Source organism: Python bivittatus, unplaced genomic scaffold (genome assembly GCF_059951505.1).
Source record: "Python bivittatus isolate LINGU-HERP-01145 unplaced genomic scaffold, Pbiv_v1 ctg000610_np1212, whole genome shotgun sequence".
Taxonomy (NCBI): Eukaryota; Metazoa; Chordata; class Lepidosauria; order Squamata; family Pythonidae; genus Python; species Python bivittatus.
This window is the reverse complement of record NW_028277088.1, coordinates 7,930,093-7,952,692: the sequence shown is the minus strand read 5'-3', so window position 1 is coordinate 7,952,692 and position 22,600 is coordinate 7,930,093. Positions and strand designations below refer to the sequence as shown.

Genomic DNA, 22,600 nt, shown 5'->3' with positions numbered 1-22,600 from the left:
ATTCCCTAAAATCATATTCCTGCAAAAAGGCAAGAAAGGAACAATAGGGAGGAACAATTCCATTCACCTGCACAAGAGGACCGACATAGACTTTGAGAGTTCAGGCTAAAATGGTCATAAGAGCACTCAAGAGAGATGAGAAGGGCTGCCCTTATTGTTACATACCTGCATGCCTGCTTGGGTGAGAGGGGTTAAGAACGGCTGCCCTGGGACCTGCAGGAAGGACTGCCTCGGAGGAAGAAACGGCCGTGCATTGGCTGCTCCAGGCTGGCTGAAGTGAAGAATTCCCACGGGGCCTTGAGGCTGCAGATTCGGCCTTACCAGCCTTTCTCTTGGAAACATGGCTTGCTGCCCCTGCTGACTGAAACCTGGTCCAGGCTGGCTGAATGGGAGCGGGTTCTGACTGGGCACAGGATGCGCACTGTTAAGAAGGGGGGGCGGTGGCGGAGGGGGGCTCCGTTGCTCAAATAAGTGGTGACCAGGGAATCTTGGCTCTGTCAGAAAAATAAAAAGGAGATGGCATGAAACCAACCCATCTGCCAAGCAAAATACCAGTTTTGGCTTAACTCCACTGGAAATAAAAGTCACACAGAGAGTTGCCATGATTATGTCCAGCAATTTCTTCAATTAGCCCAGTACTCTCTACTCCAACTAGAAGTCACCAATTGTATAGACCAATCATCCTGTGGTCTGTGCATCGCTTTCTGGAATATTTCTGTGGTAAGGATGCATGAACAAGGTAAACAATGTATAGGAAAGGGCGCTGGACTAATCACCAGGCTGCTTCAAGAGTATGGATGTAATGGCTAAACGCTGCACTCCAAACAGAGGAAGATGGGACAATTTTTGGATTGGCCAAATGATAAGACGGGGAAAATCCTGGCTTTGTAGTTAATGCCAAATCCCTCCCTGAGAACTGAGGAAAATGTCCCTTCCCACTCGTAAGCAATACCTCCCATGAAGAAAGGTTCTCTCTCCTGTGGAGGTGGTGGTGGAAGAGGAGGTGGTGGCCCTCGCCACTGATCTTGGAGGGAAAGTCGTGGGGCTTGGTTGAAGTTGGTAGGAACAGGTCCAGGAGGGTTTTGTTGAAAATCTGGAGGGCCCTGCATGGTAAAAAAAAAAAAAAGGGGGGGAATGAGGGAGAAATGAGGCAGAACTCTTCTTGCAGCATTTCTTCACTAGTCCATTTACTTTTGAAAGAAATGTGTAACAGATGAAAGTATCTATTCTATAATCTGCACAAACTGCCACCTTTGCAAGTGTCATCTTTTGTTGCGGCTATGAACACAGAATCTAAGGACAACATGTTTACAGGGAACTCAAAACGTTTTAATAATCACAGCAGCCCTACAGGAATGCTGTTTCTTTTCAAGCTTACTGAAATGCCGTTTCTTTTCAAGCTTACAATTATTGAACTTCTATCCCATTAATCCAAAAGTCTGAATGTCTACTTTGTGCTCCTGACACTTATCTTTTAAAACCATGCTATTCTTTGCTATCTATTTAATAAAGCCTAAGCAACTAAAAATGAAGCTACTTTAATTTTCTGGTGTCAAGCAACAATCCCTCGGCCCCCTTCACAGACACGTGCACACACATATACGCGCTCTGAAATAAAGAAAACTTATTTCAAGAATAAGGAAGACAACATTTGACAACCCACATTATCCTAAGTACCTAAGCATCTGAGACACTCATTATAAAAAAGATATGAAAAATTAACATAGATATCCTACCCTTCATTTTAAATAAATGTGTTACAGACAGATATTTAGCTATTTCATCATCGGCAAAGGGAAAAACTATTTAAAATTTAAGCTCTGTAATTGATTTTCTCCCCTGCACCAACACTATGACGGAATGTACTTCTGTCCATTAAAAAGACAAGGGCTTTTTGAGACACAAACGCTGATTAGCTAAGCTAACAGGAAATATTGTATTATCATTCTTCTTCCCAAAATAAAAACTATTAAGATAGCAACATTTGCCAGTTTGTATTCTCTGATACTTCAAGTCACACATCATCATCATTCAAGTATCAGATCTGAACAGTTGTCCAGCTAACTTGCACACTTGCTACTGTAATGTCACACTCTGGATAGTGCACACTCTTATTTTATGTTAATGATTGCTTTCTATGCATATAAAGGTGAATGCTTTGATTAGTACGTTGTAGGATAAGATATGACAACACAGTAACATCTTAACCATGTATGCTTAAGTATGTAGGCGTAGCTATGTTCTGTAACACTGATGTAGTATAGTAGTCTGTCCCTCAACTGACTCAATGAAATCCCTCTGGAAAGCAGGACGTGAGTACAAAAGCCCCCTCCCACCGAAATTCCCCAGTAATGGGTATGAGACATTCATACTGAAAATAAGTAACCATGAGAAAATAAGTAACCATCATTATGACTAGTCATTCATGCCTTGTCCTTCATGAGCTGGTCTAATCCCAATTTAGAGGAATTTAAAGTTAGTAGTCTGTGAGGATCATTAATTGTTCTTGACTTTTTAACAGGTAATATACCATGTTTCCTCCTGGAACAGGCTATATCTGAATCTAATCCCTCCGTCCAACAGAATTACTGTTAACCCAGCAGATCTTTGCTTCAAAGTAATTTTTACAGATGTTACATATGCCCTATGTCATACTCTGTGTATCCCTCACAGTTATGGTGTTTCATCTCCCCTTCTGCTCCCATTTTCATTTTTTTTTAAAGAACTGTAGAAAAAGTGCTTTAGAAAGTACAAGGCTATGAACATAGCTACTATCTGCATCTCACTGAACCAACCGCATCTTTTTCTAGGATCATGTAGCAACTGCATCCAAAGCACTGAACAGCCCTATTAGGTAGGTTCCAGTTTATCCTCAACAACTACTCAAAATAGAGTAAGAAAAAAAAACATTATTTTGCTTGAACCATAAATTTCATTAACCTGTAATTTGTTTTAAAAAAACACTAGCTGATGAGATGTTTGCTATGCTGCTTTTCTTTAACAAGTTAAACATGAGTACCTAAACTGTTATACACAGTAAATAAATTACAGAAAACTTACTACATTCTAGAAAGAAAATATTTTAGCTGTGAAAATTAACTATCCTGCTTAAAGTACTAAAAAAGAGACACATGAGAAGTGTCACACATATTATATTTACTTCTACATTTTCCAGTTTTATACACATATACATACACATATATATGTGAACATGCCAACTATTAACTATTTTTTATTCAATTTATATCCTTGCAACTATAAATAATATCACACAAAGGTGCCCAGGCAATTGGTTCTTTTAGTCCTTTTAGATCCAGAGACAATGAACACACCAGCAGATGAGGAGATTTTAAGCTATACTGTTAACTCCAGCAAACAGATTTAAACAGGAATACAAAAATATAAGATACCAAATTAGCAGATAGAATAAAACAGAAATACAGAAGCATAGTGTATAAAAGCATAACATACCAAGCAAGATGATAAAAACTCTTCCCCTACTGTTGGGAGCTACCATAAGGCGACAGCGGAGACACCCCAAGATGGCTTAGATAACACAGCTCCTGGTACCAAGGCCTGTGTCCAGGCTCCAAGACTCAAGGGGCAATGCCAGGGCTTTTATCAAAGTCTGGCACTGCAATCCCATGACTCTGTTTCCATGGCATCGAGGTTGCGGGAGTGACCTTGACCAGATAGTTCTCAGGATCTGAGAACTATACAGATAAGACAGTGTTTAACCTAAACAATCCTGAAGGTCTCCCTCCCCCTACCACTTCTAAGTAAAAGTGAAAAACAAGCCAACTAAACATTATTATGACTCAGAGTGAATGTTTTTTTAACATTGTGCAGGAGAAATCAAAATAGGTCACCTAAGCTCCTTGAAATAACAATGGTCTTCCGTGTTGCCACTACAAGGTGTTCCTCACTTATTGCAACTTTTGGCTTCTATGTTTTTGAGGGATGCATTCCAGATGATCTAATATGTACCTCAATGTTGCCCTTCAAATGGAATTTGGCCTTTCTCAGATGGAATTCTGGGAAGGATTACCACTTCTAACTTTTGTGTGAAGTTCATTTTAGCCCCAAGGAACTTACTCTCCTTACTTCAGTCAACAAATTTCAATCTAACTGGAAGAGGACCACAGACAAAAGATTATGCTTATATCCAGTATTCCTGAAGAGATTATTTCCCTTGGGATATGAACAAGCACAATCACGTTCTTAAGCAAAGGGTTTTAGATATGAAACATCAGAATGAAATAAGCACAATTTCATCCACTATAATTATAGGAAATCAACTCCACCACTCTACACCTCTGTGGTACCTCAATTTGTTCTCTATTTCTAAATATCACACAATGTTTACACTAGCAATATTTTAGAGGGTAGATTTAACAAAATTCCTTATACAAGACATTTACCTCTGTGAGTCTGTGGCATTAGTATTGCTGGCTCTTTATTATTATTTTACCTATTTTCACTGCATGCCTTTTCTAGAGATTACACAATGCTATTATGATTCCACTAATCATTTTTTTCCCTTGGATGCCCTGATGACTTTATATAAATTTCTTTGTGGATCAGGACTACAATATTGCAGAAATCAGTTAGGTTTTGCCGATTAAAATATGTAAACTATTATATGAGATACCTTAATCTAATTAAGCTTAAATTAAATTTTAGGAGCTTATGACCAATTTTTTTCCCCACAGAAAACTGAAATAAAACCCTAGTTTTGAAAATTCTGGCAAAATATGTGATATATACAACCAGGAGCTCTTCCATGGCCACAAACTATAGAGGAGAAACAGGAGAAGCACAATATATTCTAAGAAGTACTGTTAGGTTAACAGATACACTGTCACCACTAAAGGAAATAAAACTATAGCCTATTTCTTTTAGAATTTGAACTAAGGCTGTATTCAACAACTCTCTTTAATACTGCAGTGTACCACAAGGACGCAAGTTTTCACACTCACAAGCACTAATGTACAATAGATGAAAAGAATCAGCATGCTAGATAAAGAAGTACTTTCTCTTTTTCATGATTTTAATGTAGCAAATTTCAGATAGCAGTACTAAAATTAATCTTAACTCTCTGTAAATCTGAAATGACAATGTTTTAGGGCAATGCCTTTTTGAACGTTGGGTGCTGAGGAGGTGTCGCTGGCTTTGGAGAACGCTCATTTTGAGAGGAGGTCTGTGTTGGCCTTGCACGGTTTTATCAGCCAGGAAAACAAGAAGGACGAGAAAAAGTTGAAATACCCACAGGCCAGGTTTGCTAGGGTTGAAGCTCCAGAATGGTATACCCACCTCTATATAGTATTCATTTAAAGAATCTCAGAGCCTCAGGGCCACAAGCGTCTTATGCCTATTAAAAAAGACACTCCTTTCACGATGCCTGACATTCTATAGCATGAACATTTATACAACATATTAAAGTGTTCAAAGAGCTTTGCTCATACAATCTCAGCAACAACAGCATTACCCCCTATTGCACATGGGACAGCTAAGACAAGATATAGAGGTGTGCCTTAGGCTTAGTAAATTTATGGCAGTGGCAAGATAACACTGGAGACATTTTCAGTCTCTTAGCTGTCTCTTAGCCAGAAACTCTTCAAAGTCTGCAGGTGACAGCTTTTACATTCAAACCCTGAAGTTGTGAAATTACTTCTGTCACCTTTATTAAAGAAATGTTAGATGAGTTGTTGCAAGTTTTAAATAGCTTAAATCTATATAAGAACAATTTTTGCCAAAGAAACCTACTGATACATATACGTTTTGCAACAGGCACCATCCTAGAAAAGCTTATCTCTTCTATGCAATGGAGAAAGGAATGTACACATGGAGCACGCTATAAGGGCTGTGATATTTATCAAATGCAATCTTTAAAAAAGTCTCCTTCAATAACTATATCAATCAGAAATTAAAATATAAGGTCTCCGTTTTCTAAATGTAATTATCTTAATTTTTTGAGCTCTGTTATGAAAACATGCAACATGGATCATCAATTTCTTTTGTAAGGATAGTGTTATCCTCCACTCAAGCTCAGCTCTGGTGATTTCATGAGAACCACCATGTAGTTTTCTGGCAGCAATATAGAAGTGGTTTGCCATTGCTTTCTTCCAGGATGTCTTTTTTTACTTCCTAGCGCAGCCTTTAGACCTGATTCCTGGTAATCTCCTATCCACATATTAGCCAGGCATGAATCTGCTTAATTTCTTTGAGGTCAACTATGGTTGGTTAGATGCTGTCATCCAACTTGGGCATAACAAATTAAGAGAAATATGGTTAACCAATGTCTATAATAACAGTAATTATCCAGCATAGATATTTCAGTTATGTACCAAAGTAAAGGCATAACATGGGTGTTTTATCAATTACTTTTGCAAACATCTACTCTAACTTCTTCCTACAGCCGATTAGGGATCTGATTAGGTTGTTCAGCATGACTTCAGCATAGACAACAATGCAACTTTCTGAAAGAATGTGGGACAAGGTTACTTTAATCCTGTCAAAGTATTAAACTATTTTGCTTTCTTTTGATCCTCTCAAATATACTCCCTAGCTAAAAAAATTAACATTCTCTCATATACAATTCTTATACAAATCGTACTTTTACTTTTTGGCATCTCTTATTAATTATATGATATTATCTCTTATAATCTATTCATGAACCAGAGATAACTTTGGCTACCAATAAAAGGGAAAACTTAGCATAAATTGCTTAGCACTACGGTAATCTTATAAAGCAAAGCATAAAGAGGATCTAGCAGCTATTATATCACTTATCAGCTTTTCTAAAGGGTCACTCTATGTATATTTTTTTTCAACTAGACTAATTAAATACTTCAACAATGTCACTGAAACTTCATGAATCTTTCAATAAATTATACTCTGTCTCCACATATGTTCATTTATTAATCTCACTTAAAATGCAAAGAGACAAGAGATGCCATTGACATCTAGGTATGGATACTCTGTTAATTCTTATTAAAATGGCATGAATGCAAAGAATCAAGGACTACTGTAACCTATGACACTACTTAAAACTGTACCCATTTGTCACAAATGTTAATCCTCTTACTTTAGCAGCCACCGGACTTTACCTTCTTCTCAGGAAATAACCTTGGTTTGATTCAATTAGAATAGGGTAAGCTATGTGAAAGTGGATTGTGCAAATGTCTTAAAAATAAATCTTGTTTCACTGTCATCATATCCTCAGCAAAATATTTTCAATTCCAGAAACATGGTGGTCTTGAATTAACCCTGTGATGGAGCCCTTCACAAAATCAGAGAGTCACTGTTGTGTAACAGATAAACGGTTGGACTAGAACCAGAGAGACCAGTGTTCAAGTCCACCCTCAGCCATGGTAATTCACTGGGTGACTTTGGGCCAGTCTCTCAGCTCAAACTAGCTCATAGGTTGTGGGGATAAAACCCCACATAAGCCACCTTAAGCTCCTATTGTTGTTGTTCAGTCGTTAAGTCATGTCCGACTCTTCATGACCCCATGAACCATATTGCGCCAGGCCTTCCTGTCCTTCACTGCCTCCCTGAGTTTGCTCAGTTTCATGCTCAGTGCTTCAGTGATGCTATCTAACCATCTCATCCTCTGCTGTCCCCTTCTCCTTTTGCCTTCAATCTTTCCCAGCATCAGGGTCTTTTCCAAAGAGTCCTCTCTTTGCATTAGGTGACCAAAGTATCTGAGCTTGAGCTTCATTATCAATCCTTCCAATGAGCAATCAGGGTTGATTTCCTTTAAGATTGACTGGTTTGACCTCCTAGCTGTCCAGGGGACTCTTAAGAGTCTTCTCCAGCACCACAGTTCAAAGGCATCAATTCTTCGGCGCTCAGCCTTCTTTATGGTCCAGCTCTCACAACCATACATTACTACTGGGAAAACCACAACTTTGATTATGTGGATCTTTGTCAGCAAGGCGATGTCTCTGCTTTTTAATATGCTGTCTTAAGCTCCTATTGGTGGGATACAAATCTAATAAACAAAATAAGTAAATACATACATTGTGCGTACAGTGGCAGAAAAAGATGGGGGTGATCCAAGCTCTGAGTCTCACACCTGAGTACATATATATATATTTACTATGCTGGCTCTCAGCACTTAAAAAGGCCTTTAAGCTACTCCTCATGAAATAAAAGAGTTTCATGCTCTAAATACAATTCTAGATCTTGTGAAAAAGCCACAATGGCTGCTATGCCAAGGCCAAGATAAACAAGTGATCTATGGACAATCAAATTCTGCCACTCCTCTTTGTAACCATCCCATCCACTCAAAGCTGCTCAACCTTCCAGAGCCCATTTTAAGGGGGAATGCAGGATGCTGCAACCAGGGAAAGAATTTGCTTCTCGGACTGATGGAATCAGTCCAGTCAGCAGAATAACATGATTTCACCCTATGGAAGCCCATAGAGAACTGTAATAGATGAACTCACATCTATGTCAGTTGAATAATAATTTATCGTAGATTGTTCTTTGTAGCGCAAAAGAAAGATGGGGGTAGGAAAAGTATTTTCTGCTTCTTGATGAATTTAACTAGTTAAGGTATAACACTGATAAAATGAGCAGAATATTCTATGTTAGAATTTGGAACTGAGGATATTTGGACAATGGAAGGCAGAGGAAAGGGGCAAAAGTTTTATGACTATTCGGGATTTCCTGGCTATAAAGAACTGCTATATTCTTATTTGTTGTCAGCATTTAGCGCTCATCAAGTATTATCTGTCAAAAACATGGTAGATGACTTGTCTGGGGACCAGGAATGCACATCTCCTAGTCCTATTTGATCATTTAGCTGCATTCAATATCATCAATCACAATATATCTAAGATTGCCTGGGTGGGCGACTGGAGGCACTGTTTCTGGGTATAATTCAAAGTACTATTTCCATTTTCATGAAACTATTTTCATCCTTAAAAGCCCTATGAGGCTTGCCTCTTAGGCATCTGGAAGAACCACCTTCCCTCATTAGAACCATCCTGTCTGATGCACTCATCTCAGCTGGGGATGTTACTGTACAGATAGTCCTCGACTTACAACCACAATTGGGACCAGAGCTTCCGTTGCTAAACAATGTGGTCATTAAGTAAATTGCACCTGATTTTGCAACCTTTTTGCTGCAATTGTTAAGTGAATCCGGCTTCCCCCATTGACTTTGCTTGTCGAAAGCCCCCCCGGAAAGATCGCAAATGGCGATCACATGACCGCAGGACGCTGCAACCATTGTAAATACATGCCAGTTGCCAAGCCCCCAAATTTTGATGTGACCGTGGGGATACTGCAACAGTTGTTAAGTGCAAGTACCAGTCGTAAGTCACTTGTTTCAGCACCATTGTAATTTCAACTGGTTGTTAAATGAATGGTCATAAGTAGAGGACTACCTGTATCTATCTCCAGTGCATAAGCATGATTGGTGGGACTCAGAGGCAGTGTATTTCTGTTATGATCTCCAGCTTATGAACAGTTTCTCCAAGGTTAGACTAGTGCTAACTTTGACAATGTTTAAGCAGTTAAAATTGAGCAATTTCATAGGGTGCTAAAAGCTAATCACACTTAATATCTGTTCTTGCTTAATTGATTGCTGTATTCTTATTTACTCTCATTTTTATTATGTAATGATTTGTATTTCTGTGTATGTTCACAGTTGAAAATTGTCATAAATTTTAAGATTTGACAGCATAGAAATCTAATAAATAAATAATCAGCAATAATGGCAAATACCATTGACACTGATCTTCCATTAATGTTTTCTTTTTTTAAAAAAATTGACAAATGATGCTCTTTGATTATAATTTATTCACAGATCACTGACCTTAAGTATAAGATCTGTCTACTTCTGTGACACCTATGCTGGTCCCCTTTTCTAGACCAAACCATATATACTGGAGCTCATTCTGCCACTTCCCTATGGCCAGAAAGCCCTTGTTCTGCAGATTAAAGGTTCCGAACAAAACATTCTGCTACTTCAGAGATCCTACAAAGTAGGGAAGTCATACCATACTCAACTCTACTAATACCCACATGAATTTTTAAAGCAGATATCTTATATTTCAATGTTTGGGGATCTGTGTATTTTAAAAATGGCTATTTTTCTGAATATTTCAAAAATGGTTATTGTCTGTGAATGAGCAAGTCAGATCAAAGAGTGGGCAACCACAACTTCAGCTTGATTTGACCATTTAGGAACAGAAAGGACAAAAAAGGAAAGGGCTAGTTCATTTTAGATCCTGCCCCCCTCCCGGGCTTAATAAGTGTTATCATCATGTTTAGCTTCTGCTGCTGCTCCTGCAGATGGGAATTCATTGATATGATTAAATTTGATAGTGTGATAATGTATGGAAATAGTGATTAATCAGAAGCTCACTAGCAAATGGAAGATGTTTGTTATCACATCACCTGCACTGTAAATTGCCTTTCCTTTCTCCCAGCCTGACACTATCTGACACTGTATGGGGAGGGGGTGGAGCCCCTGCAGTTGATCTTGTGGGTACTGTACAGATCTGACAAGAGAAAACACTCATTGCTCTATTGTAAAGGCATTAATAATAGGACTATGGAGATAAGTTGTGAAAATGGCTGGTCCTCGTAAAGAAAACTTGCCAAGTGATGCTGAGGAAAGCTCAGTTGCACATCTGCAGGGGCTGTAATGGGAGAAAAAATGTAATTTGATTCAGCATTCTCATTCGAACATGATTTGCATGAAATGCTGTATAAAGCTCTATCCAAGAAATGTCAATCATGACCACCTGATACCTTGTATCATGTTAAAAAGAAAAGAAAATGCTTTCCAGACTATCTGGAATTTGCCACCGCTGCTGCACAGTAATAGAGTGAAAATTTCATTTACTGCTGCTGTTCTAACAGCACCGCCATAAAAAAAACACAATTGCTATGGCAGCCATGCAGCAGGCTAGACTTTTTTTCCCCCTCTCTGCATTTGATGTCTAACATTTAAACAAATAGCAATACAAGCATGTAGACAGCTATCTTTTATCCAATGGTGAAACTGCTGACAGGGCACTTTTAATACGCATTCCCAATGGCTATAAATGGCCTACACATTATGTTTTAGTGGGTAAAATCTTCATACATGTTTCTGTATCTCAGAAAAATATGTATTTGGAGCCAGGACTGGAATACTAAATTGGGCCAAATTATTTAGCTTTCCTAGTACATGAAAATGACTCTTTGACCACAACGAAAACTCCCCATTCTGATAACTAACAGAAGAACTGAGATCCCTTGTTGTCTGCCACCTGAACTGAGGAGAGAAGAATGCCACTTATCATCATGTCTGCATAAATCAGCAAACATATCTTCTTCAGCTGACAACAAATAGATTTGTGCTCATGGAGCAAACTAATTCAAATTTAGTTAACTATACCCGCAGAAGACAATTCCACTACTATTTTCCATGCTATAGACCCTTTTCAGATTGTCATTTATGCTGACTTTAGGCAGTGGGAGTTGTACCCTACTCAGTGTCGGTTCTGACTGGAGTGGCCTGTAAAACAAATAAATAATTTAAACTGTGTAAACCCCTCCCCGATGTTTGGAAATGATCCAGCAAACCTCTGGCTTGTTTGGTTCCTCTACCTTTCCTTCACTTTATACATGGAAGGGAAGGAGGGAACACTATAAAGTGAAACCCTCATTACCGATGGATTCAAGGAACTGTGGTTTATTCTTCCCAAAGTTAGTTAACAAACTGAAGTATCAAAACAAGGTTTGAAAGGAAAAGACCTGTCGTGACTCACTTTCAAATATCAAAATCTGCCTGTTACAATTATATCCACCCATGATTAAGCTGAAGAAGATCAAGAACAGCCCTCTTTTCCCAAGGTCAGGTTTAGTGATGATCCTACACGTAGTCCTCAACTTACAACCACAACTGAGACCAGAATTTCCATCATTAAGTGATGTGGTTGTTAAATGAGTGGCACCTGATTTTATGACCTTTTTTGCCATGGTCAAGTGAATCACACGGTTAATTGACTTTGCTTGTCAGAAGCCCCCTGGGAAGGTTGCAAATGGCGATCACATGACCCCAGATCACTACAACCATCGTAAATACATGCCGGATGCCAAGCATCTAAATTTTGATCATGTGACTGCAGAGACTCTGCCAAGATTGTAAGCGTGAGGACAAATCGTAAGTCACTTCTTTCAATGCCATCATAACTTTGGTCATAAGTCGAGGACTACCTGTATTTTCTTTCTATATCTCCAATTTCTAGGAACAAGCTGGCTTTCTATGGACCAGTGCTATCCCAAGCAGCAGTGGCTGTACTAAATATTAATGAAAATATGGTTAAAAACTCATTCTTAAGTCTCACTTGCAATAATGTTCATTTCATACAAGTTTTATTGTTTTATAAAATCTACTACCTGGCCTTTGAGGGAATTATTCAGAAGACATGTTCATTCTTCTGTACAAACACCCTGACAGCACCATGCCATTAAAACTTATATGTGCTCTGAATTTATACCCATGTTTGGTGATACCTACTATTCAAGCTCACTGTCAATATTCACTGGATTCATGCCTAGAAAACAAAGTAGCAGCTAAAGATGTGGGTTGGTCATGCCTCATCCTCAGGATAATTAATGAATTATATGGGCAGTGTCAAATGCCTCTACTTATGATAAATACATTACGTTCTTTTAAAAAGCATTTTTTTTCCAGGACATGTATCTTAAATGTGCATGTTTTCTAGAAAAAAAATGACCAGCATGTAATAATTATAACATTCACAATCCAAATGATTAATTCTATCAGAATTTACCAATTATAAGATAACTCATAAATGTGCCAACTGCTTGCGCTTTCCACACTGCATAAATAATATCACCATCAGGCTCCACCTGAGTTTCATTTAGCACTCTGTATGAACTGGGAAGGTGGACTTGATTTCTCCTGACAAGTCATTTCCCAGGTCACAGGTGCCAAGAGAATCACGGAGAGCACCATCCACCATCCCTCTGGTAGAGAACCTACAAAGAGCAATTAAGCAACATACACCACCACATTGCTTGTTCCCACATGCACCAGAATTCTTCTTACTCCTGCAAAATAATACACAAACTACCAAAAAGATGATTGCAGGTATTTAAAACAAAAATCACCTCATCACATGTACATTGGTTTAATATTTTTGTTATTAAAAAAGGGAAGTCAAAGTAGTGTCCAGTAAAAGCAGCAATAAAATATATTAACCTTTTGATTATAATACCATGGAAATACATTCCTATATTTCTGAAAAATATTTCCCAATTTCTGAGTGTTAATCTAATATGTGAATTATTTTTTAGCTTTATACATGCTGAAAAGGTGCTAAAAAACATGATGTATTTCCAGTCTGGTGAATGAAGGCAACATTACTCTGAATATTTCTACAATGTGTCTTGATGCACAGTATGAAGACACTGAAGGAACACAAAACTGGGGGGGGGGAAAAACTGGGAAATTCACGTACTACAAAAATATGAAGGGGAAGAGAAGTGGGAACATTCAGTGACATTCCAATGGCAAGTCAACCAAATGTAGATTAGCTAAGAGAAAGAACTGGTGACTCTGTTCAGGAGGAAAAAAGACAGAGGTGGCAGAGCAAGCCAGTATCAAATCAGCTTCTGGTATTAAAGTCACTACAAAACAAAACAAAACAAAACAAAAAAAATAATAATCTTCACACTGACATTAGAAATATGCAATTTGTATTTTAAACCTGTCGTATTTAATGCCCTTTTATTGAAGAAAAGCAATTCTATTTATTCTGAAAGGGCTCTAATGAATGGAGGAGTACTTATTATTTTAAACTGAGCGAGTGTGTGCTTTTTTTTTTTTTTAAACTCCCCACTGGAAGTTTTTACAATTAAAACAAAATTAATTCAGCTCCGAAAAATTCATTGACCTTTAAGCTTTTAACAAACAATTTTCTAGCTCACGGATCACTGTCAATATTTGCAAATCCTTAAAATTATATTTCACTGGCACCACTTTTATTTGCCATATTAATATTTCTTTACAAATGTATGCTTATCCATATCAGAGAAGAAGAAACAGCTGCTACTCACAGGAAATCTCTGGGGTCCTACAGCAGGTCTTGGCTGGGTTGGGACTGGCAGCAAGGGCACTAAAAACAAGGAGCACACCTTTTAAATCAATTTGTTTTAGCCAAGACTCCAGGCCATTTTCATATGCAGCCACATTCACAGGCAGCTGCCTCCCCATTCTCCCCAACAGCTGCAGGCAGGCAAAATGTGTTAACACCATGCAACAGGGCAATTAGGATGCTGATGGCATAGGCTACAAAATTAAACAAGGCACAGGCAATTTGAAATATTTGTTTTCATAAGTACCACACATGACTGAAGGGGGGACAAAAACTTGACAGCACTGCATCGGAGGCATACCATGATTTCCCAAAATTCCAGAGGCAACACCGATTCCATTGGTGAATTTGCGTTAATTCAATTATGCGCTATAGTACTATATACGTTTACTAGGAAATACAACTAGCTAAGCTCAGTTGCACATATTCCTGAGTAAACTTGTTCTATATCAGCTTGTCATTCACACTGTATTGCACCTCCTAAGATAAGGCAATCAAATGATTTAACTTTTTGCAAATGGAAAAAGGAAGTATATAAACCGAAGAAAAACATGTGGGAAGGAGTCTGTGCTGAATTAGTAGCTGCTCTGCAAGTAAGCTCTCAATATATATATCCTGCTTTTACTGCTGCTCATCATTACAAAAGCGCACTGACTTAATGGAAATTTCTGCACCAGAATTACTCTGGCAAGAGACCTTAAGGTATAGTAAACTTGTGCTACATAAAGTTCTGATTATAATTTAAGAATCATATCCCTGAACTCACTACACAAAACTATAGGCCAGTGTTTCTCAACGTTGGCCACTTGAAGACATGTGGACTTCAACTCCCAGAATTCCCTAGCCAGCCATGCTGGCTGGGGAATTCTGGGAGTTGAAATCCACACGTCTTCAAGTGGCCAACGTTGAGAAACATTGCTCTAGGCACTCATTTCTTTCTGTGTCAAGAACATACCCTTGCTTAAACCTTTACCCATTATACTAGGCTGTGACATAATTTTATTTTGGGTTCAGCATGTTATTATGAACTCTTTCCAGGGGAAAAAATAATAATGGGGCTTATTTTTTTTATCAACCAGCTATAGAAAAATGCTAGGAAAACAAATCAGGAATTAAAGAAACCATTATTCCTTTGTTGGCTTGTAAGACAAGCTGTCTTATTCAATAAGGCATAGAAATACAACTCCTGGCTTAAATTTATGTGAATTTCTCTTTCATTCATATACCTGAAATATATATTTCATTTCCACAAAGATACCCCCTTCTTATCTCTCCCTATCCTATCAGTCTATTCTGCAGCTCCCTTACTTGTTTATTTATTTATAAATAAGAGTTACAAACTGCCTCACTCCAGAGGCTCTCAGTCACGTACAAACCTAGTACAAAGCCCAATATAATAAAAAGTAATAAAACTGTGAGCAATAGCAAACAATATAAAGTTCTGCAGCCCTCTACATCCCAATCTCTATCTTTTGCCCAGTATGGATTTATTTTCTACAGTTCTTCCAGGAGAAGTCCTTCCCATCATCTAATTCTAGGGGATGAATCTGACGAACTCCATATAGAAATCTGTTCTGCTATGAAAGTAGAGATAACATCAAAAGCCAACTTATACCAAGAAAGACCTTTGATCTACACTGATTAGCCTAGTTGATGATGATCAACAGCAGCTTTCTTGGCTTCTATCTCCTACTCAGTGGTACTTCCAAAGAGATTCTAAAAAACCAGGAATGTTTACATCCAAATGCCTGCTTTACTTCTAAGCAATGGGCTTTTCCCGCTACATTTTGTACTGATGCCCATGTAAGGATAAAAGACCCACCCCAGACTTCCTTTGAAAAGATCCCTACCTTGAACAGGTGTTACTACAGTTCCTTTGAAGTGTGGATTTATGTGTATGTTTTTGGGCTGCTGGGATGCCACTGAAGGAGGAGTCATCAGTATTCTTGGGGTTTCTACTTGGGATGACATATGAATTCCTTGAGGGGGAGGGGGTGGAGTATGATGCTGAGTGGGGATGGGGAGCAGACCCTGCAGCTGTTGTGGCTGTTGCTGCTGCTGCTGTGGCTGTTGCTGCTGCTGCTGCGGCTGGAAAAGATTCCTAATGGGCTGCTGATGACGAAATATCCTGTCTGAATGTGTCTGAAATTAAAAACAGAAAATAATATTTCCATTACTTGGAAAATTAAACAATTGTCTCCATAAGGAATGGAGGAGAAGTCTTATATGGGATTAAGCAAATTCATGGCTGCTGATAGTACCTTCGTGTTCATATGGTGCCTTCAAACTTCAGTTTTTCTTGGGGAATGAGCAAATGAAAGTGGAGACACCCTACCCTTGTTGACCACCCATGTGGTCAGAATGTGCAGAAGACTGTTTCTTGGGCGCGACTTAGCAGTAGTATCTTATGCACATAGGGATATTACAATTCAGCATTATAAACCTACATCTATCAACAAGATCTCTCTGTTCTCATGATGGAATTAAGACACGAAAAAATGTTTCTCTTGAAATATAGATAGATAGATATAGATATAGATATAGATATAGATATAGATATATAGTCATTTTACACTATCATCTCAAGCATACCCATACACACACATGAGCAAAAGCAGTTTCTGGCTCTACAGGGTACATGTTTCGAAGAACTGCAAGAAGTATCTAGAGTAGGACCATCACTAATCCTAAAATAGATCTTGAGATGATAAATCCCAGTTCTCCCAAGTTTAAGAGTCTTCAGAATAAGGCTCTGAATCAAGCATTATCATTTAAGCAGCTAAACCCAAGCAGGACTTCCATCACTTTAATTCCCCAATCCAACCACCATTACTGCATTTAGGGTACCGTAACAGCTGTCTGGGTTGGCAGCAAAGCAGGCCTGTGATCCTTCATTCTTCCCCTTTCATTGTTGTCTCTTCTTTGTCCTCCCAGCCCATGACACATTAATGACCCTCCTCGTCTTCCTCCTCTTCGGGAGCCATATCGCCCTTGTTTTAGCTGTCTTTCCCGTTCTTCAAATTCAAGTAGTGCTGCTTTGGCTTCTGCAGAAAGTTCTATTAGATGAAAGAAAAGATAATTTAGTATTTGCCAGAAGGATTAAGAGTTATGAATTGATAACAGTTTCACTACAAGAGCAACAACTGCATGCATGTAAACACACTCATTAAGACAATCTATTAACATTTAAAGAATTAATTTGACTGTATCCTTTTAACTTGCAAACGGAAATGCATATTTACAGTCTAGTGATGCTAAAATACTTTATTCTCTCAATAACAGTTTCATTACTGATTTTTTAAATAAAATTTAGTTTATTTAGTTTATTTTAAATAGTTTTACTTTAATCTTTCTTTCTCCTGTAATAACTTGCAAAAATTCAGTAATTAATTCATGGACACAAGAAATATAGCCAATAGCTTATATTTAGTTTCATTTTTATCCAGTCATATATCTCTGATTAGCCATCCTGATTTTCTAAAATCATATTAACTTAGTTATCTATTATATCTATCTACCTCTATAACTCCTATGCTGCTACAATTGGATCAACTCTAAATTAAAAACAGCAACAACAAACAAAACATAAAATAATACAATATAATATAGTAAGACACAATCAAAACATGTATCTGGTGCTTTTCTGTCTTTAGGACAAACTCCCTAGTCATATCAATGTCATCCTTCTGTGAAAGCTCTTTGGAAAAAAAACACACACACACCTTCACTAGTATTCTTAACATCACCAGGAAAGGGGTCACAAAAGTTATCAAAGGCAGCAGATTCAAAAAGATATTGATGGTAGCCCACTGAAGCAAAGTCTGGGCAATATTCCATTCTAAACACTTGTTGCTTCTTCCTTGCTCCCTTCTCACAAAGATACCTAACATGCCTCTAATAATAGGAAACTATGTACTGTAGTGACTATCCTGGGCTTTTTATTTGGAAGTCCTCACGTTTTGGAGAAAGGAAAGATGCCACTACATTTGTAAGACTAAATCCAGTAATTAGAGCATTGCTTCTAAACCTATTTTAACTGGCACACTCAGAACCATGTTAATCCATTCTGTCCCTGCTATAATTTTTGGCTACAATCTTGAAAAACAAGGCACAACATATTCTGAAAAATATCTAATTCAGACTAAAACTCACACAGAAGGATGTCCAATTTTAAGGAGAGTTAGCGAATGAGTTTGCAAGTAAGTTCATGTTGTTGTTACTGGCCCTCCTTATCCAGCACATATCTGAACCAGTCCCAATTCTAGCTTCCGAGCACAGAGAGTATCTGGCCTGGGAAGGTGGACTCAAAGGGGTCAGGAATATCCTCTGCTGTTAAAATGGAACTTTATTTTTCATGTAACTGGAAGAACAACTCAGATGCATTTAGTTTGTCCAATTCAGTCTTACATATCAGTTTTCAAAGTAGGATGCCACTGAAAAATAACCAACCAGAGTAAAAGATGGGAGAAGAATCCTCCTTAGTGAATATCACACCATAATGGGTGCCATCAAAATAATTACTGCTTTAATGATAGTAAAATTATGTGTCATTTAGACTTGAAAGGGAAGAGGGGATGACGAGAGAAGGAAGAGTATGGGTTCAGGGCAAGTCTCTTTGCTTTCATGCACAAATATTTATTCCAACTTCTGACTGTCTTCACTTCAGGAAGCTCATAACTTGAAAATAGGTCCCTATAAAACCAGTCCTACGCTCCCTTCCACCTAATGGTATCAGAAAAGTTCTCCATCAAGCTTCCTCCTAGAAGCCATTCTACCTCTAAAACCATTACTGTAAAATACCAATCTTACTGCCTGATATATGATCAAACACAGAGCAGAGCCCCTAATTAGGAGTTTCACTGGAAGGGAACATATAATGGGAGATTTTCTGGAACATCAAAGGTATAATTGTTGTCACTTTCAAAACATTTCCTTTTCTGAAAATGAGGAGCCTTTGTATTAAAAATGAATAATTTTTAATTATTTATTCTACAGTATTTTTTTTAATAAAAAGCTTTTTTAATTGCACACAAGCAAAATCAAAGTCTGGAATTCAAAAGACCATGTGTGGTCCTTTACACATAACACAGGCCTTTTCAGATGCTCGATTTCAGAGCACAAATGCTCTAAAAACTATCTTGAAATACGGGACTCGTTTCAGAAGTATTCCATGAAACACAAGAAGCCACTGGAAGAAAGGGAATCAGGTTATCCCTTTTTGTCCTCTCACTTTTATGACTCTTTGAATTGTTGTCCCTAAAGAATCCATTTCATGTTCACATTTACCTGCTTTAAAATGCTTTCAGCCCCAAAGACTTTTCTTTTAATTTGAAAAAGCAGCATTTAAGACATTCCTCTGCTGTATTCATAAGGAAAAATGTTTAACATATTTTTACCAGCACATATCCAATCTTTATTGCAGAATTCTTTCACACACAGCTAATGCAGTGAATCAGCAATTATTTCTCTAGTCCCTCCAAGTGTCAAAATTAATTTGGCTACCCTTGGTAATAAAATGGTTTCAAATGCCATCTTTAATCAGCAAGTAAGGATGCTTTCCTCCAATAGAGACAACCTGTCATGAAAGGTCACCAAAAAGTGACAGAAAGGAAATTACGTTTGGAATTTCAACTAAAATATTAATTTCTATTTTAAATGTTTTCTCAACTTATGCCTAGATGTTAAAGTAAAAATTGTAACCACTCAATGGAATTCCATTTCTATACCCATAATTCTTATTAAGAGCAATCAGTCCTGAAAGAAAGTAATATTTATTACGCCATTTTTACTACATTTTTCACTAATAGACAACAATTACTGCAGATCGCTTAACAGCTCTAGCTGACAATGGCTTTTTACAGAAAAACTTGAGTAGGAACTGCAAAACTTGCATAATATATATTTGCGAACTGCTAATCAGACATCAGAGCTATTTTTACTGGCTACAGCATTTTGATACTGTCATTTATGATAGCACAGAAACAGCTATCAATTAAATCACGTGTATTTCCAAATATTCTTCTAAGGTAGTTCCATGCAGCTAGCTTACTAACTTTGTATTTTTCAGATGAGAGGTTACAAATTAAAAGGGAATTTTTCCCCATAGAGGAAAAGCTAAGCACAATAAATTTTTCTGGCAGTTTCTTAGAAACGCCTTAGACTGAATTTCTTCAGCTGAACTCTAGAGAACAGCTCTCCAAATGTTCCATTATAAAAACACCCTCACTATAACCTATTTTCCCAGGCTTAACCCAATGTGCTTGTTTTAATAGGCCTAAATGGCTTTCAAATTGCCCATGAGGCCCTCCTGATATACTAAATTACAACTTCCAGCAATTCCAACCAACATAAACTCTGGGAATAAGAAATGCAGGGAACATTGGGATGGGAGTGGCAGGTTGGAGAAGTCAGATTTATGATTTGGATATCTAAAAACCATTTCCATACCTGCCACTCTGAGCACTGCCCAACAACTTTTGTCATTTGACACACGGTATTTGACTTGATAGAGCTCTGTAATCCCCAGCAATGGGTAGTTCAGTTTCCAAGAAATTTGTAATGATTCAGCCCAGCGGGTGAACTGTTGTTTATAAAATGTCAGGCTAATATCACTGATTATGAAAGATGTTTCAAACTGGCAGCTTCATCTACCCCACCCCGCATATTAAACTGTTCTTAACTGATCTTATACACAAAAGCAAATAGCTGTGTGAAGAGTATGCCATATACTGTATATTGATCTCAAATTATTTTTATTATTTACAATAAACAACAGTCCTCAATTAAGCTAAAAATGAGAAGTACACATAGTTTTTTTAAAAATTCTACTTAGCCAGTCAGTTATAACTGAAATGGGAAAGTAGCAAGGTATCTTGCACAGAGCAACCTAGCATCCAAAGGAATGGTGAAATAATTCCCAAGGAACACCATTCCAGGTTTCAGGGCCATTTCAAAAAGAGTAGACAGACAGACACCTAATGTTTAAAAACATTAGAACCAATGAGGAAAAGGCAATTTAAGGCTTCAAAGAAATACATGAGCATCTTAAAACATGTCTGGAAAAATGATTAACACAGATATTTTAAAGCACTGTAATATAGCTTATCTTAGTCAATGTGACATTCTATATTAACTAAAGATTCTGAATCATCTTTGGGAGCAGACCAATGAAAATGGTGTTGCAATAATTTCATCAGAAGATCATTAAAGTATACAAGTGGCTAAATTTCTCTTCCTGCAATAGACAAGATGGAAAAACATTGTTGAAAGGTGTATCAGCCATAACGGTTACCTGAAAGTTCAAGGTGGGGCCTAAAGCACTACAGCAGTGTTTCTCAACCTTGGCAACTTTAAGATGTGTGGACTTCAACTCCCAGAATTCCTCAGCCAGCCATGCTGCTAGGGAATTCTGGGAGTTGAAGTCCACACATCTTAAAGTTGCCAAGGTTGAGAAACACTGCACTACAATCTTCAAACCTCCCCTACAATAGTAATTATAAATTTATTTCCACACACTCAGCTTTCAAATCTGCTTTGCCTAGAACAGGAATGAACTCAATTCCAATCAACGTCAACCGGCACTGCTAAAAGAAGCTTCAAGTTGCAGTTCTACAACACCCAGAAAACCATAAATTCTACATTCCTCGTTAAACTGAAACAAAGTTCACGAAGCTCAATTAGCTGAGAACTTATCTCAGACATCATCTCTGAAACAGAAGACAATGCAATACAATTGCTGTTTAATGCATACTTTAGAAACAGAAACATACAAGAAAACTATAATTCATAGAACTAAGTCAGTCTTTAAAACAGCAGAGTTTCTTCAAGAGGCTTTCTATTTACAAGACTTGAAACAGCTACGTTACTTTTGTATGAAACATCAGACCAGACAATGATGTGCCCCATGTCTCTAATATGACAGAAGAAATATACTCCTGAGATAGTTTCACAGCAACATGTTCTGTTAGAAAATTACAAGATATCTTCATATTGATCCTGTAACACAGAATGTTTCAAAAGAAGTCCTGTTTGTGTGTAGCTTCACAAGGTGTCACACTGAGATGCTAAATAATTCATTAGTAATCCTGCTGATTCCACCTCGCTATGACATCAATCTGAGATTTCTTTCAGGTACCATCTTTAATTAGCCAGTCCTTCCAGAAAAACTGATTTGACTCTCAAGCTGAGCAGACATTGTGTGACAACGTAACGTGTTTGTTCTCATATTAGGAAGGATAAGGCATATCTAAATTTACCAGATTATATTATTTTACGTATATAACACTGCCACAAGACCTTTAACAACTTCCTATCCTGAATGACAGTCCTCAGGTTTCAATGGCAATTGGGACCAGAATTGCCATCGCTAAGCAATGCAGTTGTAAAGTGCAGTGTCACATGACCACATCACTTAGCAACGACAATCCTGGCAGTCCTGGTTGCTGCTGTAACCCCAAGACATGCAGCTCATT

General features: G+C 37.8%; 1 protein-coding gene across 3 annotated transcripts in view; it reads right to left on the bottom strand.

Annotated features, from left to right (window-relative positions):
• The window catches only part of RBM33 (RNA binding motif protein 33), an 89,537-nt gene that overhangs the window by 46,275 nt on the left and 20,662 nt on the right, over positions 1 to 22,600 (bottom strand). For all 3 annotated transcript variants that reach the window (XM_025169822.2, XM_007433195.4, XM_007433196.4), the window contains exons 8-12: positions 16,977 to 17,185; positions 15,980 to 16,271; positions 14,092 to 14,150; positions 953 to 1,103; positions 166 to 494 (exon numbers count right to left, since the gene is read on the bottom strand). In XM_025169822.2, the coding sequence (XP_025025590.1) occupies positions 166 to 494; positions 953 to 1,103; positions 14,092 to 14,150; positions 15,980 to 16,271; positions 16,977 to 17,185 (1,040 nt within the window). The remainder of the gene's footprint in view (positions 1 to 165; positions 495 to 952; positions 1,104 to 14,091; positions 14,151 to 15,979; positions 16,272 to 16,976; positions 17,186 to 22,600) is intronic.